The 13,992-nt window shown below is 39.5% G+C and overlaps 1 protein-coding gene and 1 pseudogene across 7 annotated transcripts in view; one reads left to right on the forward strand and one right to left on the reverse strand.

Moving 5' to 3' along the window:
* ME3 (malic enzyme 3) overlaps positions 1 to 2,686 on the forward strand; it is a 218,207-nt gene extending 215,521 nt beyond the window's left edge. For all 7 annotated transcript variants that reach the window (XM_009187077.3, XM_017948825.3, XM_017948823.3 and 4 more), the window contains 2 exons: positions 883 to 981; positions 2,354 to 2,686. In XM_009187077.3, the coding sequence (XP_009185341.2) occupies positions 883 to 981; positions 2,354 to 2,515 (261 nt within the window). In that variant the 3' untranslated portion in view covers positions 2,516 to 2,686. The remainder of the gene's footprint in view (positions 1 to 882; positions 982 to 2,353) is intronic.
* Positions 2,687 to 9,614: 6,928 nt separating this feature from the next.
* LOC103877788 lies at positions 9,615 to 10,632 on the reverse strand (annotated as a pseudogene).
* Positions 10,633 to 13,992: the final 3,360 nt, after the last annotated feature.

Raw genomic sequence — 13,992 nt, forward strand, 5'->3', positions numbered from 1 at the left:
ACTGAAGGAATGGAAAAGAAAGATGGAAGTGTGAGAAGGAGGTAGAGGGGGAGGCTCACTTCCCTCATATCTGAAAACATTGAGGAGAGACCAACTTCTCAGTCTTGTCACTTCTAAGACACACAGTTCTCAGAGAGCACAAGTGGCATTTCCCAAGTTTAAATTTAACACCAGAAGACTGGGTGGGAGTAGATTCAGAGCCACCACATTAAAGAGGTTGATTTGCAAGGCTGAACAAACTCCAGCGTCTTAGCCTGGAGGATGAGGGCCTGTGGCAGATGAGGCTTAACCCTCAGAGGCAAGCTCTGAACCTGGAAGGGAAGCTATGGGAGGCTCTGTTCTCAGGATGATGTGCTTAGGACATTTATTCCAATAAGGTATGAGGCTCAGTCACTCACTGGAGGAGAGGCCTTCCTCAGACTGAGACCAGGGCTGGAAGGAAGAGCTCCAGGAGACTGAACAAAAAGATATAACATAGGCTAGATCGTCACTCAAGATGGTACCAAGCACGTGGAAGGAGGCTGGGACCCAGGAAGCGAGGGACCCAGGGATCCCCATGCAACAGGCTGGACCAGCCAAGAGGAGATCTCATAGCCTTTGCTTTGCAGGCCACAAATTTATTCATCTTGGCTTTAGTGATTTTCCTTTGGAATTCAGAGACACTTAATGTTGTTTTAAGCCTCAGCCAGTCTTACAGTACAGAAAGGCTGTGTCCTCTCTTAAGCCCAAGCATTAAGCTTCCCTGGTAACAGAGCCAACAGTTGGAACTGCAGTGTTTGACTAACTATGCAGGGTGGGGTGAGTCTCTAGGGTAACGGGTTGGGCTTGTTTTGGGAAGGCAGAGACTCAGCTTATTCTTCTCCGTTCTCTCCTTCTCCCCAGCAAATTGCCCAGGAAGTCTCTGAGCAGCATCTGTCCCAGGGGAGACTGTACCCACCACTGAGCACCATCCGAGACGTGTCTTTGAGAATTGCCATCAAAGTAAGGGGCATCCTACCCCTGTAATATGGGTAGTGAGGCTCAAACACTTTCTCTGTCTGTGACTTTAGGAGGGTTAAGGGGATGGAAACTGTGGAGATATTGGATCTTCTTGAGCTGCACTACACGTAACCCAGAGGCTGGGTGACAAACTCTTGTTTGCAGCTTGAGCTCCACCCCAAACACCCACCCAGGCCAGTTCTGGGAAAACTCCTGGATTTCCCCTAATACACCAAGCAGAAAGGTCATCAAAGTCCATGGACCAGAATATGGGAATATTTTAGAAATGACTCATAAGCGCCCATTTATAAGAAAGGTCAGCTTGCATAGCATCATGGAAAAAGCTCAGACTTTGGGGTCCCAGCTCTGCCAATCAGCAATGGTATAACATTGGCCCAATCACTTCACTTCCCTGAGCCTCAGTTTCCTCCTTCTTCAAAGGGCCAGTAGTTCCTCTCCCAGAATTCTGGAGATTGGCAGAGAACAGTGAAAAAGCTCCATACCCAGTGCTCTCTCGGCCAGGGTAAATCTCTTTCTTCCCCTTTTTCTCAGAATGGCTGGCTATGGGGTGATCAGTTTCATGGAATATTCCAAACTATAAAACTGTGCAGAGATGATGGGTTTTCAAAGAATCAGAACATGGTGCAATAAAGACTGGCCCAACATTGATAACTGTTAAAGCTGGATAATAGATACATGAGGGATTATCATACTATTATTTCTATTAGTGTGCATGTTTTACATTTTCTATAAGTTTAAAAATAATTTCAGAAAATGCATTGTACAACAGCACACACTACTCACGAGTTGTCAGAATTCAGAATCAAGCCTCAAGATTAACAGTCCAGCTCAGGGTCCAGCTTCACCCTGTCAGTTTCTTCCTTTGGGCGATATTTAGATTCACATTCTCCTGAAGCCAAATCTAATACCCAGAGAACAGTGTCCAGGCTGTTCATCCAATTTAACCCATATTCCAGTGGGAAAAAAAAGTCAGGTTCTGGACACATTTGCCTGTCGTCTAATTTTATCAACACTGCTCCAGAGAAAAGTCTCTTTACTCCCATTTTACAGATGAGGAAACTGAGGCTCACCAAGGATAATATCACCTCTGAGGACCCACAGGCCTTTGGAAGCAGGCAGAATTTATGCTGAAGCCTCTTGATCCTGGCTCAGTATTTATTCCACTATGTTGAAGCTGCCTGTTCAGAAAGAAAGCTTAAAATCCTTCCTATCCAGTTGTTTCATGAGTGATACTCATGAAAGGAACAAATCTGGTTCCTTAAGGTGTATTCCCCTCCCTCATGACCCCAAGCAAGGATCCTTACGCAGGTTTCCCCTTAGATCCGGTTCCTTAGCCAAACGTGTTTTTCTCTAGGTTCTCGACTACGCGTACAAACACAACCTGGCTTCCTACTACCCGGAGCCTAAGGACAAGGAGGCTTTTGTAAGATCCCTGGTCTACACTCCAGACTATGACTCCTTTACACTGGACAGCTATACTTGGCCCAAGGAAGCCATGAATGTTCAGACGGTCTGATGCAGTCTCAGAGCCTGGGATGGGGCTAGATGAAGCCCAGAGTAACACCCACAATATAAATGGGTTCCAAAATGGCCCAAGTGAATCCTTGTCGCTGTGTTTTTTCTTTTAAACTTTCTGGTATGAGAGGAGATGCCAAGGCATACAGTGAATAAAAGCCTTGTCTCTGAAGGCCCTGGGAGTTCACTTTTCTGAACCCTCCTCTGAGTTCCTTCCTAAGCATTTCTTCATCCATTAATCACCAACTATTGGCCAGGCCTTGCGGGAAATGCAGAATCTCACCTAGAATCCTGCCTTTACAGAGCTCTGGCTCTAGTGGAGGAAACTGGACACAATTCATTTTGCCATAAGGGAGAAAGTGGTAAGTTCATGAAAGAAGAGCCGATAAAAACTGAGGGCAGTCAGAAAAGGGAGAGGATGCTTCCTATGGAAATGTAAGAGAAGGCTTCAGGGACAGCAGTGTTTGCACTGAGTCCCAAGAAGAAAAGATGGGTGGGAGTCATGGGGAGATGAATAATGTGAGCACAGCCACTAGCCAGAAAGCACAGTCCACCCATCAGGGAGTTTAGTCCATGTCAGCAACACACGCCCTTCAAGACTCGGCAGTGCGTGAAATTAAGAGTGGCTAGGGGCAGCTCGCTAACTATTCAGGTCACTGCCCTTAGGTTGCTGAGTCTTAGACATTCTTTTTCTAAAAGGAAAACCAGAGAAATGTGGGTGGGGATGGTCAGCCTGCCAAGGAGTGAGGAGGAAGAGAGGCAGTGAGAGGAAGAGCACCACAGGGAGTTCTAGGGAAGACTTCATTTCATTTTCCTGGCTCTGGAACACACTCTGGCTTCCATCCTTCACTCTCTGAAGTAGTTGAGCAATCCAAAGCAGTTTTCTTAGTGAGTAATATCAGTCCATCCTGGGTGTTTCTTAGACCAAGTTCAGTGCTAGCCTTCATCTCTCTCATGTTCAGCAGAGCCCATATCATAGGGGTGGGGGCGGGAGAGAGCTTGCAGCCCCCTGAAATTAGATACTACTAAGATGTTAAGACATGTTGAGATGGCAGCTTCCAGCCTCTAATTTCATTGTATAATAAAGGAATCAATAAATCATGCTTAGGGCCCTACTCCTGCTGCCACCTCAGCCTCAGGATCTCCACTGCCAGCAATGAATAGGTCCTATATGACCAACTCTCAAGGACAGACCAGATGGACTATTAGACTTATAGAGGAGTAATTAGCAGAGATACCACTCACCTCTTGCTCAAGTCTTATTCTTCCAAGAACTACTTCCTTGGTGCTGATATTTCCTCGGTGCTGATGAAGAATATCCTGAGAAAACATCCCTCCTCTACGATCCTTGGGCTCATAGAGAATGAAAAACTATTCAGAAGAGAGTTTGAAGAGCGAAGCTGGAATCTGAACACCATGGAATTTTTGACACTATCTTTTTACATCATGTCCCACAACTTCTTCTGTACCTCTGCTACATATCCTTTATAATCAATATAGTAGAAAAGAAAAGCAATAGTAGAGAAAATCAGTGAAAGCAAAATAGGTTTTTTGAAATGATTAAATAAACAAACTTCCGCTATACTAAACAAGACAAAAAGAAAGAAGATACAAATTACACTTCCTTTGTTCCAGCCACACTGACCGTCTTGCCAGCACTAAGCACATGTGCTTTCAAGCCTGTGCTGATATTATCCATGCTTGGTCTCTCCTTCTGGGAAGTCCTTCCCTTCCCCTTTTTCCTCTTTAAAAGCGATTAAATTTTAGTTCACTCTAACTTTCTTCCTGGAAACAGCAGTCACCCTTACAATTCAAATGCAAGTGGCTCTATAGAGTAACAGAATCAATAACTAAATTAGAAATCAATAAACAGAAAACTATGGGAAATTCCAAAATACTGGAAAACAGTACATTTCAAAATAACCCACAGATCAAAGAAGAAATCACAAGCCAAGTTATATATGTTGAACTGAATTTTTTAAATCATATGAAAATTAATAAGATATAGCTAAAGCAGTATTTAGAAAGAAACTTTATAGCTTTACAGGCTGTCATGGTTAATTTTACGGCACCACAGGGTGCCCAGATATTTGATCAAATGTTATTCTGGGTGTTTCTGTGAGGGTATCTTTGGATGAGATTAACATTTAAATCATTAAACTAAGTAAAGTAGATTGCCCTCCACTAATTGCCCTCATCCAATTAGTTGAAGGCCTGAATAGAAAAAATGGATTGACCCTCCCTTAAGTAAGAGAGACTTACTCCTACCTGATGCCCTTCTAACTGGGATATTGGCTTTTTCCTGCATTTAGACAGGAACTATACCATCATCTCTCCTAGGTCTCCAGCTTGCTGACTCACCCTATAGATCTTAGAATTTGACAGCTTCCATAATCATGTGAGCCAAGCCAATTCCTTATAATAAATCAACAGAGAGAGAGAGAAAGATCCTATTGATTCTGTTTCTCTGGAGTACCCTGACTAATGCAAATTCCTATATCAGAAGAGAAAGAAAGAGAGAAAGGAAAGAACAAAAGTCTCAAGTGAATAATTTAAACTTCCTCCTTAAGAAACTGGGGGTGGGGGACAGCAAACAAAATTCAAAGCAAGTAAAGATTAGAGCACAAATCAATATATGTATAATAAGTAATGAAATTAGTAATTAAAAAATCTTTCCCCCAAGAAAAGCCATGTCCAGATGGCTTCATTTGCTGGAATTTATCAAATACTTAAGTAATAACACCAATTACTCAGAAACTCTTTCAGAAACTAGGGGAGGGAACACTTCCCAAATCATTCTATGATACTCGTATTGCCATATCAAAGCCAGATAAAGGTAGCCCAAGAAAAGTACAGGCCAATATCCTTCATGAATATAGATGCAAAAATCCTAAACAAAATATTAGCAAACCAAATTCAGCAACATGAAATTTAAAAATTACATACAACAAACAAGTGGGCTTTATCCTCAGAAATATAGTGTTTTAACATTCAAAAATTGTTCAGTATGGTTGTTCAATAATATTAATAGAATGAAAGACAAAAAATCATACAATCATGCCAACAGATATGAAGAAAGCATTTGAAAAACATCAACGCCTGTTTATGAAAAAACTCTAAACAAAGTAGAAATAGAAAAGAACATCCTCAACTTAACAAAGGACATCTATAAAGAGCCAAAGATAATATTTAATGGTAAAAGAATGAACACTTTCTCCCTAAGATCTGGAACAAGGCAAGGATGTTGTTTTTACCACTTCTAGTCAACATGGAGGGTGTTTAGCCAGTGCAACGAAGCAAGAAAGAGAAGCTAAAGGTGTCAAGACTGGAAACATAGTTAATACTGCCTTGATTCACAGAGGACCTAATCCTGCATGTAAAAAATGCTAAAGAACACATACATATTCATTCATTCATTCATTCATTCTCTCTCTCCTCTCTCTCTCTCTCTCTCTCTCTGTTTACTGGAACTAATAAATTAGTTTTGAAAGGTCACCAAACACAAGGTCAACATACAAAAACCAGTTGTATTTCTATATGCTGGCAGCAAATGATCTAAAAATAAAATTAAGAAAACAATTTCATTTACAACTGCATCAAAAAGAAAAGATACTTAGGAATACATTTTAGAAGTGCAAGTATAGTATACCGAACACTACAAAACATTGCTGATAGAAATTAAAGGTCTAAATAAATTGAGAGAGATTCTTTGTTCATGGATTCGAAGACTCAATATTGTCAAAATTGCAATTCTCTTCATATTGATCTATAAAGTCAACACTATACCTATCAAAACCCTTGTAGGCTTTTTTGGTGGAAACTTACAGGCTGATTCTAAAATGTATATGGAAATGTAAAGGATCTCAAAGAGTCAAAAAAAAGTATAAAGAAGAACAAAGTGCCCTATTCAACGTCAAGAACCTTCCATAAAGATACAATGATCAAGACTGTGTGGTCCAATAGCAGAGCCGTGAAATCAATCTAAGTTTCCATCAGTCGATGGTTGGATAAAGAAAATGGAGAAGAAAATGAATATATATGTACAATGGAATACTATTCAGCCATAAAAAAGGAATAAAATCATGTGTTTTGCAGCAACATAAATAGAACTGGAGGCCCTTACGTGAAACAATTCAGAAACAGAAAGTGAAATGCCATATGTTCTCATAATTGGGAACTAAATAACGCATACACAGGAACAAAGAATGTGGAGTCTCACTGGAGACCTGGAAGGATGGGAGGGTGGAAGAGGAGCGAGGCATAAGAATTTACTTAATGGGTATAATGTGCACTATTTGAGTAATGATTACACTGAAAGCCCATACTTCACCACTATGCAATATATGCATGTAACAAAACTGCACTTGTACACCTTAAATTTATACCAAAAAAAGACTGTGTGGTCATATAAATAAATGAAGCAGAACTGAGAGTTCACAAATAAGTTTTTACATTTACGTAAATTGGCTTTTAATCAGAATTACTAAGGTAATTCATTGGGGAAAAGAGAGTCTTTTGAACAAATTGTGCTGAAACAATTGAATATCCACATGCAAAATAAAGTTAACCTAGCCACCTCACACTAAACACAAAAATTAAACTTTACACATCTCAAAACAAACAAAAACTAACCTGAAACGGATCACAGACCTAAATGTGAGAGCTAAAACTGTAAAATTTCTAGGAGAAAATATAGCAGAAAATCTTTATGACTTAGGTTGAGGGGAGTTCTGAGATACAACTTTAAAAGCATGATTCATGAAAGAAATAAATTGTGTTTCATCAAAATTTAAAATTTTGCACTTTGAAACACTTTTTTGGGGAGGAAGAAAATAATTGCAAATCATACATCTGATAAAGACATTGGATCCAGAATATATAAAGAACTACTTCAACTTAATAAGAAGATGACAATTCAAATTTTAAAATGAGGAAAATATTTAAATCAGCATTTTATCCAAAAAGATAGGTGAATGGCTAACAAGCACATGAAAAAATGCTTAACATTATTAGTAATATGAAAATTAAAACCACAAAGGTATAACTACGCTCACCAGAATGGCTATAATAAAAAAGAGATGTGTTGGTAAGAATGTGGAGAACTTTGTCTCCTACGCACTATTAGATTGAGGGGGAGTTCCTTTGCCTTTTAAGTCTTCACTCTAACTCCCCAGCCTCCCATACATAGCCCCAGTATTCAGCAAGTATCATTTAAGAGAGGGGATGCTGTGGTTGCACCACCTAGATCCTGCCTTGGGTCTGAAACACTCATTCCTCCAGATGCCATTATCAGCTGAGGGCCCACAGCTGCATTGCTCTCTAGGCATTGCCCTCAACAGAAGGTGAATGCTTCACCCAAGATTATGCCGTCATCCCCAAGGGAAGCCTACAGGCAATGACTGGTTGATTCAAGGGCCCAAAGGCCCAGCTTCCTAGCCTCAATTGAGAACACCTCTAAATAGCCATCCCATCCTCAGAGCTCCCTATGAGACTGCCTGAGGCTACTGTTGCAACTGCTATGTATCACCATTCAACTTCTTATGCCCTATCCTATTTCTCTTGCTCCCCCATAGGTGTGGTTCCCTGAGAAGACACCCTAGTAATCCTTTGGATGCCAATCTCAGATTCAGTGTCTGTTTCCTGGGGAACTCAACTTATAACAGGTAGAGGAAACTGGCCAAAGTTCTTAATTTTCCAATTTGTTGCACCAGCCCCACGTGACCACCAAAGGCTTTTCTGGGTTTCCCTTTCCCTCAGGACAGACCCTCTTCATGGACCAAGCTTGATCCTTATTAGTCCATGTCCAGAATCAGTAAATGTCCCTAGAAAATAAAATGGTCACTTACCTCAGGAGGCCTCCTCCTTCTCTGGAATTCCCATTCACCTAGTCCTTATTGCTTTCATAGCTCTCACATATCTTTAAATATGATCTTTATAATTTTTCCATCTTTTTCTAGTTGTTGCAGGAAAAGTTTTAGGCTGCCATGACCTACTACATCCTATTTAGAAGTGGAAGGCTCTAGAGAGATTTTCAAAATTACAGATGTGTGGATATTAACTTCTTTCCTAATTTAATTGAATTGTGGTGATAAAAGGTGTTCTGTATTTTTCAAATAGCTTAAAATGTGCTGAAATGGGTTTATAGTCAAATATATGGTCAAATGTAATAGTTCATGTACTCTCATAAATACGTATTCTCCCAGTGTTGGATGCAATGCCCTTTGTATGTTCATGGGATTGAGTTTGTTGACTGTTTTGTGTAGATCTATATCCAGAATCTTGATTTTGTGTACTTGATCTGCTTCTGAAAGAGGGACAATAAAATTTCCCACTGCTATAGTAAACTTGTCAATTTTCCTTGTAATTCTGTCCATATTTGCTCTATTTACCTTGGACCAATGCATATTTACCTTTTAAAACACATTTACTAAATTAAAAGTCCTAGTTCATATGTTCTGCACAAGATGAAAACAACATTTTACTAGAAATATTTCATAGTCTCCTCTCATTTTGTCTTCAGGGCCCTCCCTGTTAAGTTACACCCCAACCATAAACATCAATGATAAGGCCTTTTTATCTGAAGACATTCAACACATATGCTTCTGTACAACGTGGATTGTGCATGAACTTTCAATCAGACGTTGATTTTTCAAAATGGAGGTTTTCATAACAAAATGAGATTAGAGAAAGACATCAGATAATCACAAGATGTGTAAAGACTCCAACAAAATCACCTGTTGGACAAACTTGATGTATACTGAGACCCATGTGGGATGGTAAACATGAAGCAGGCAAATAATCATATAGGCCCTACTTGCAGTGTTTGATATGACTATAAGGCATGAACTACATAAAGTTATAGTTCCTGGAGTTTCAATTCTGTATGACACTAAAAATAAACAAATTTTGTACTGGGGATCTTGGCATCTAATCTGCAGATTTCTTATGTATTTTTTCTGGCATGGGAATAGCACTAAGCCAAACATAGAAGTTGCATTTCTGTTAAATTCGTGGCTTTTCAATATCCCTGTGGAAGCTTCATCAGACTTATTCACTAAGCCCATATGTTGGCTAAAATGTACAATAAATTAGGTCTTGTCTGAAGTCCCACTTTCAAGGCAATAGCATCAGGCAGTCAGGTTTATTGAATACAACAGTTGTTTCTGTGACCACTGGAGTCTTTGAAGCAAAGCCGCATTTGAGAATGATATTTCTCCAAATACAAAAGTTGCTTGCTGTTAAAAGCGCCGCGCCGTTTTTCTCTTATAAACTGTACTGCATCTTCGTTTTTCATTCCACTTTCAATTAATGCTAGAGCAACAAGCACCGGAGTCCTCCCAAGACCTGCAACACAGTGAACGGCAATACAACAACCAGGTTCTTCACGAAACTTAACGTCTACAAGACTTAACCAGTCATCAACAATCTGGTTGGATGGTGATGAACCATCATCAAAAGGCCAATCCAGAAACTGGATGCCTTCTTTCTCCACAAGAGCAGGGTCATAAGTTGCTTCACATACTCTTACCATTGTGGTAACCCCGTATTTCTTAAGTTCTTCTATAAATCTGTTTAAGGTCGAATTGGTTGGGTTGTGTATGATTAGAAATCTCATGTTCCCGTATGTGACTTCCACTGGAGCTGGGTGATTCATTGGAGCCATGTTAATTTAGTTAAAAAAAAAAAAAAAAAAAAAGACACTGATATAGTTATGAAAAAAATTAAAAATTTTTGAATACAGAAATGATGTCAAGAAACTGAAGTCTATGCCAATATACTCCACTTGAAATTTACAGAGCTTTGAATATGAAGTTGATACTGACAGGAAATGAAATGAACCTTCCAACAAGAAGCCGCGGTTCTTCAATTCAGTAATTCTCAGCCAATGGAAAGGAAGTGCGCCAAGGGTTACCCCATCTAGGTCAGAACTCTTGTAAAATGCTCTGATGATCTCAGTTCTACACTTCTGTGTCCAGGTGACCTGCTTTGCGGGGGCTTCTTGGTGGGGCAGTAACGACTCTCCACCATTCATTTGTCCTCATAAAGGTCGTGCTGAACCTGGCAGTAATCTCCAGGGCCCTTCAGAAACTCCATAAACACACGATCAAGAACACCACAGAAAGGAATATGTTTACTCAGAACAATGGTGGCCTAACCACACAGCTGGGCCCGCGGCGGCCGCAGCACTGCCTGGAGCAGCCGCAGTCGTCGCGGTGAAGCTGCGGTGGGATACCAAACTCTAGGAGGACCAGCTGAGCGCCTCCACTGAGCCAACACGCGCACGCCGAGGTGCCGTTGCGTCACAAGCCCTCTCTTTCGTAGACGGCGCGCGACGCGCGAACCCCTTCACTAATCGCGGTTGGGCGGACCAGGGAGGACGTCATCACTGCCGCCGCCGACGTGAGCCCGTTGCTGAAGCGAAGAAGCGCTGGATGAATCCAGAGTTTCCTTGTCTCCCACTGGAGAGGAGAGGGAGTGAGGAGCGAGGCGCGGGTGGTGGGATAGGAAGCATGGAAGAGGCTGGACAGAAACTGCAGGAAGACAAGGTAAGGTTGCGGAAGATTTCCCAGCCGTTGACTCTGACTAGTGTATCTTTTCCTACCTGTTTCATGTTTGTGTCTCTTGGGAACAACATAATATTTGGCGCTTTTTTTTCCCGCATAAATCCAGTCTGACAAACTTTTTTAGCTGAAAAAGCACGTATGCATTTTTGCCCTCTTATTTTGTGCTATTTGACCTATATTTCTATATTTTTTACCCTTTCTTGACTTGTCTTGGATTAAGGTTTTCCCTCTACTCTTTTTGGAAGTTTTCATTGGGGCTAATACTTCCGTAGCACTTATTTTAGGGTAAGCGCTGTTCGAAGCTTAATCTAAATGTAATACAAAATCCCTATGAATTAGATACTAGTGTCATTTCTACTGTCCTGTCTTTAAAAACCTAGGGATAGAACGGTAATTTGCCTAAGGTCACACAGCTAGTAAATGGCAGGGATGAGACTCTTTTAAAAAAAACTAATTTTTACTTTTATTATAAATTCAGAGGGTGCACGTGCACATTTGTTACATGGGTATATTGCGTGACCCAGATTATGAATGATGATTCTGTCACCCAGATAGTGAGCATAGTACCCAATAGGTAGTTTTGCAAGGCTAAGATCTGAATCCCGGAATTTTGGCTCTGGAGTCTGCCTCTCTAATACATATGGTCTATTATATACCCTATTTCTGTTCTTTTAGTGCTTAAATAACTTAGAAAAAGTCAAACATGGTTCAGAATCTTTTCCTGTCTCTTGAAGGAGTTCAGTATGCTTTAACTATTAACGTTGTCAAGCATCTTAATCTTTTAACCCCACAAATTGGACGTTATTGTTTGTACAAATCAATGTTTGTTTACGTTTATTCATATTATCAGTTTCTTTGCTCACTATTCCTTCTTGCAGCTCGATTCTTTCAGAGGTTACTTTCTTTTATCCAGAAGCATTTTTTTGGAGGTTCCTTTGAATATCTGATCAACTTTGGTAAATGTTTTATATATGCTAGAAAATCTCTCACTGTTGAATCCATTTCCCTTATTGTTAGTAAACCGTATTTTGTTTTTTTCTTTAGGTTTCTTTTTTGGCTTTTTTCTAAAATTCTTTTACTTTCCCTTCATTGTTAAAAGTTTTGCTGGGTACACAATTCTACCTTGACATTTTCTCTCAGCCCTTTGAAGGAAGGAAGAAAGGGGCCATGTGAAGGCCAGGAAGCAAAGTCTAGACATTTTAGAAAATTCTAACAGTTGTTAGAGAAGAAACCTGAGAATGAGAATATCTTCAGAGGGCTGAGAAAAAATGTCAGTATAGAATTGTGTACCCAGCAAAACTATGTAAAAATCAAGGCAAAGTAACAGAATTTTAGGAGAGAAAAAGCCAAAAAAGAAAAGTGAAAGGGAAGTTTCCAGAGCAAATTAAATCCTTTACTTTTGATAGCCTAAGCTTGTAAAAATGGTGAAGGAAAGCCATCTAGAACAGGGATTCTTGGCCTGTGGTCCAGGGGGCCTAGGAAACTTGTAACTGCATGCAAAATGTTGTGTAGGAATATGTACCTGTTTTTAGGAGAAGGGTATATATTTTTCATCAGATTCTTAGAAGACTCCATGACTGCCCAAAACATTGAAAACCACTGAAATAGGAAATCCTTTGATACATTAATTGGTCTGGCTGTGCTGTATTTCTGGAAAAGACAGAACTTGATGATAGCAAGTTGGGGCTAATTACAGAGTTAGACTAATACAAGAATAGTAGTTAACAATGAGGATCATTGAAGAAGATCCAAATTAGAAAGACTTGCTCAGAAATCTGCTGTTTAGTGAAGGACTATAAAAAAGTTTGATTCTTAAAACGGTTGAATGATAGAAAACATTTTAGACCTTATGTCTATATAATTCATATAATTCATATAACCATGCCTCTATCTCAGTCTTGATAGACTGGAGCACACAGCCTTGACATCTGTTGTCATGACCCCTTCTTCTCTTCACCTGGCTTTTTCCTGTTTATCCTTAAAATTCAGTTTGGGCTTCACCTCCTCAAAAAGCTTTCCGCTCTGTGCCATGGTAAACTTACCAGAAGGAATCTACCTTGTTCTTCTAACAACCAATGCACAATGCTATTAGGTTTTTACCTTGTTATACAGGGGTTTTCTAGTTTTTACCTTGTTATACCAGAGGTTTCACAATGGTATGAAACTAGAAATCATTAACAGGAGGAATTTTGGAAAATTCACAAATACATGGAAATTAAACATGCTCATGAACAATCAGTGTGCCAGTGAAGAAAATAAAAGGGAAATCTAAAAATATCTTGAGACAAAAAGAAAAACACAATATACCAAACTTTATGGAATGCAGCAAAAGCAGTTCTAAGAGGAAAGTTTATAGCAATAAATGCCTACACCAAGAAAGAAAATTACAATAACTGAAAGTTACACCTCAAGGAATTTTTTTAAAAACCCTAAGCCCAGGTTAGTGGAAGGAAAGAGATAATAAAGATCAGACCAGAAATAATCTAATCTCTATTTTATTTCTGCTCTGGAGATTAGAAAAACAATACAAAAGAAACTAAAAGATCATTTTTTGAAAAGATAAAATCAACCAGCCTTTAGCTAGACTAACCAAGAAAAGAAAAAGAGAAAAGATTCAAATAAAATCAGAAATAAAGAGATGTTACAGTTGACAACACAGAAGTACAATGGATCATGAGAGACTATTATGAATAATTATTTACCAAAAACTTGTGTACCCTAGAAGAAATGGATGTATTCCTACACACATACAAACTGCCAAGACTGAATCATGAAGAAATAGAAAAATCTGAGCAAACCAATAATGAGTAAGGAAATTGAATCAGTAGTAAAAAGTATCTCACCAAAGAAAAGCCCAAGAACAGATGGCTTCACTGCTGAATTCTACCAAACATTTAAAGAAGAACTAATACCA

The sequence above is a fragment of the Papio anubis genome, chromosome 12 (genome assembly GCF_008728515.1).
Source record: "Papio anubis isolate 15944 chromosome 12, Panubis1.0, whole genome shotgun sequence".
In the NCBI taxonomy this organism is placed as follows: Eukaryota; Metazoa; Chordata; class Mammalia; order Primates; family Cercopithecidae; genus Papio; species Papio anubis.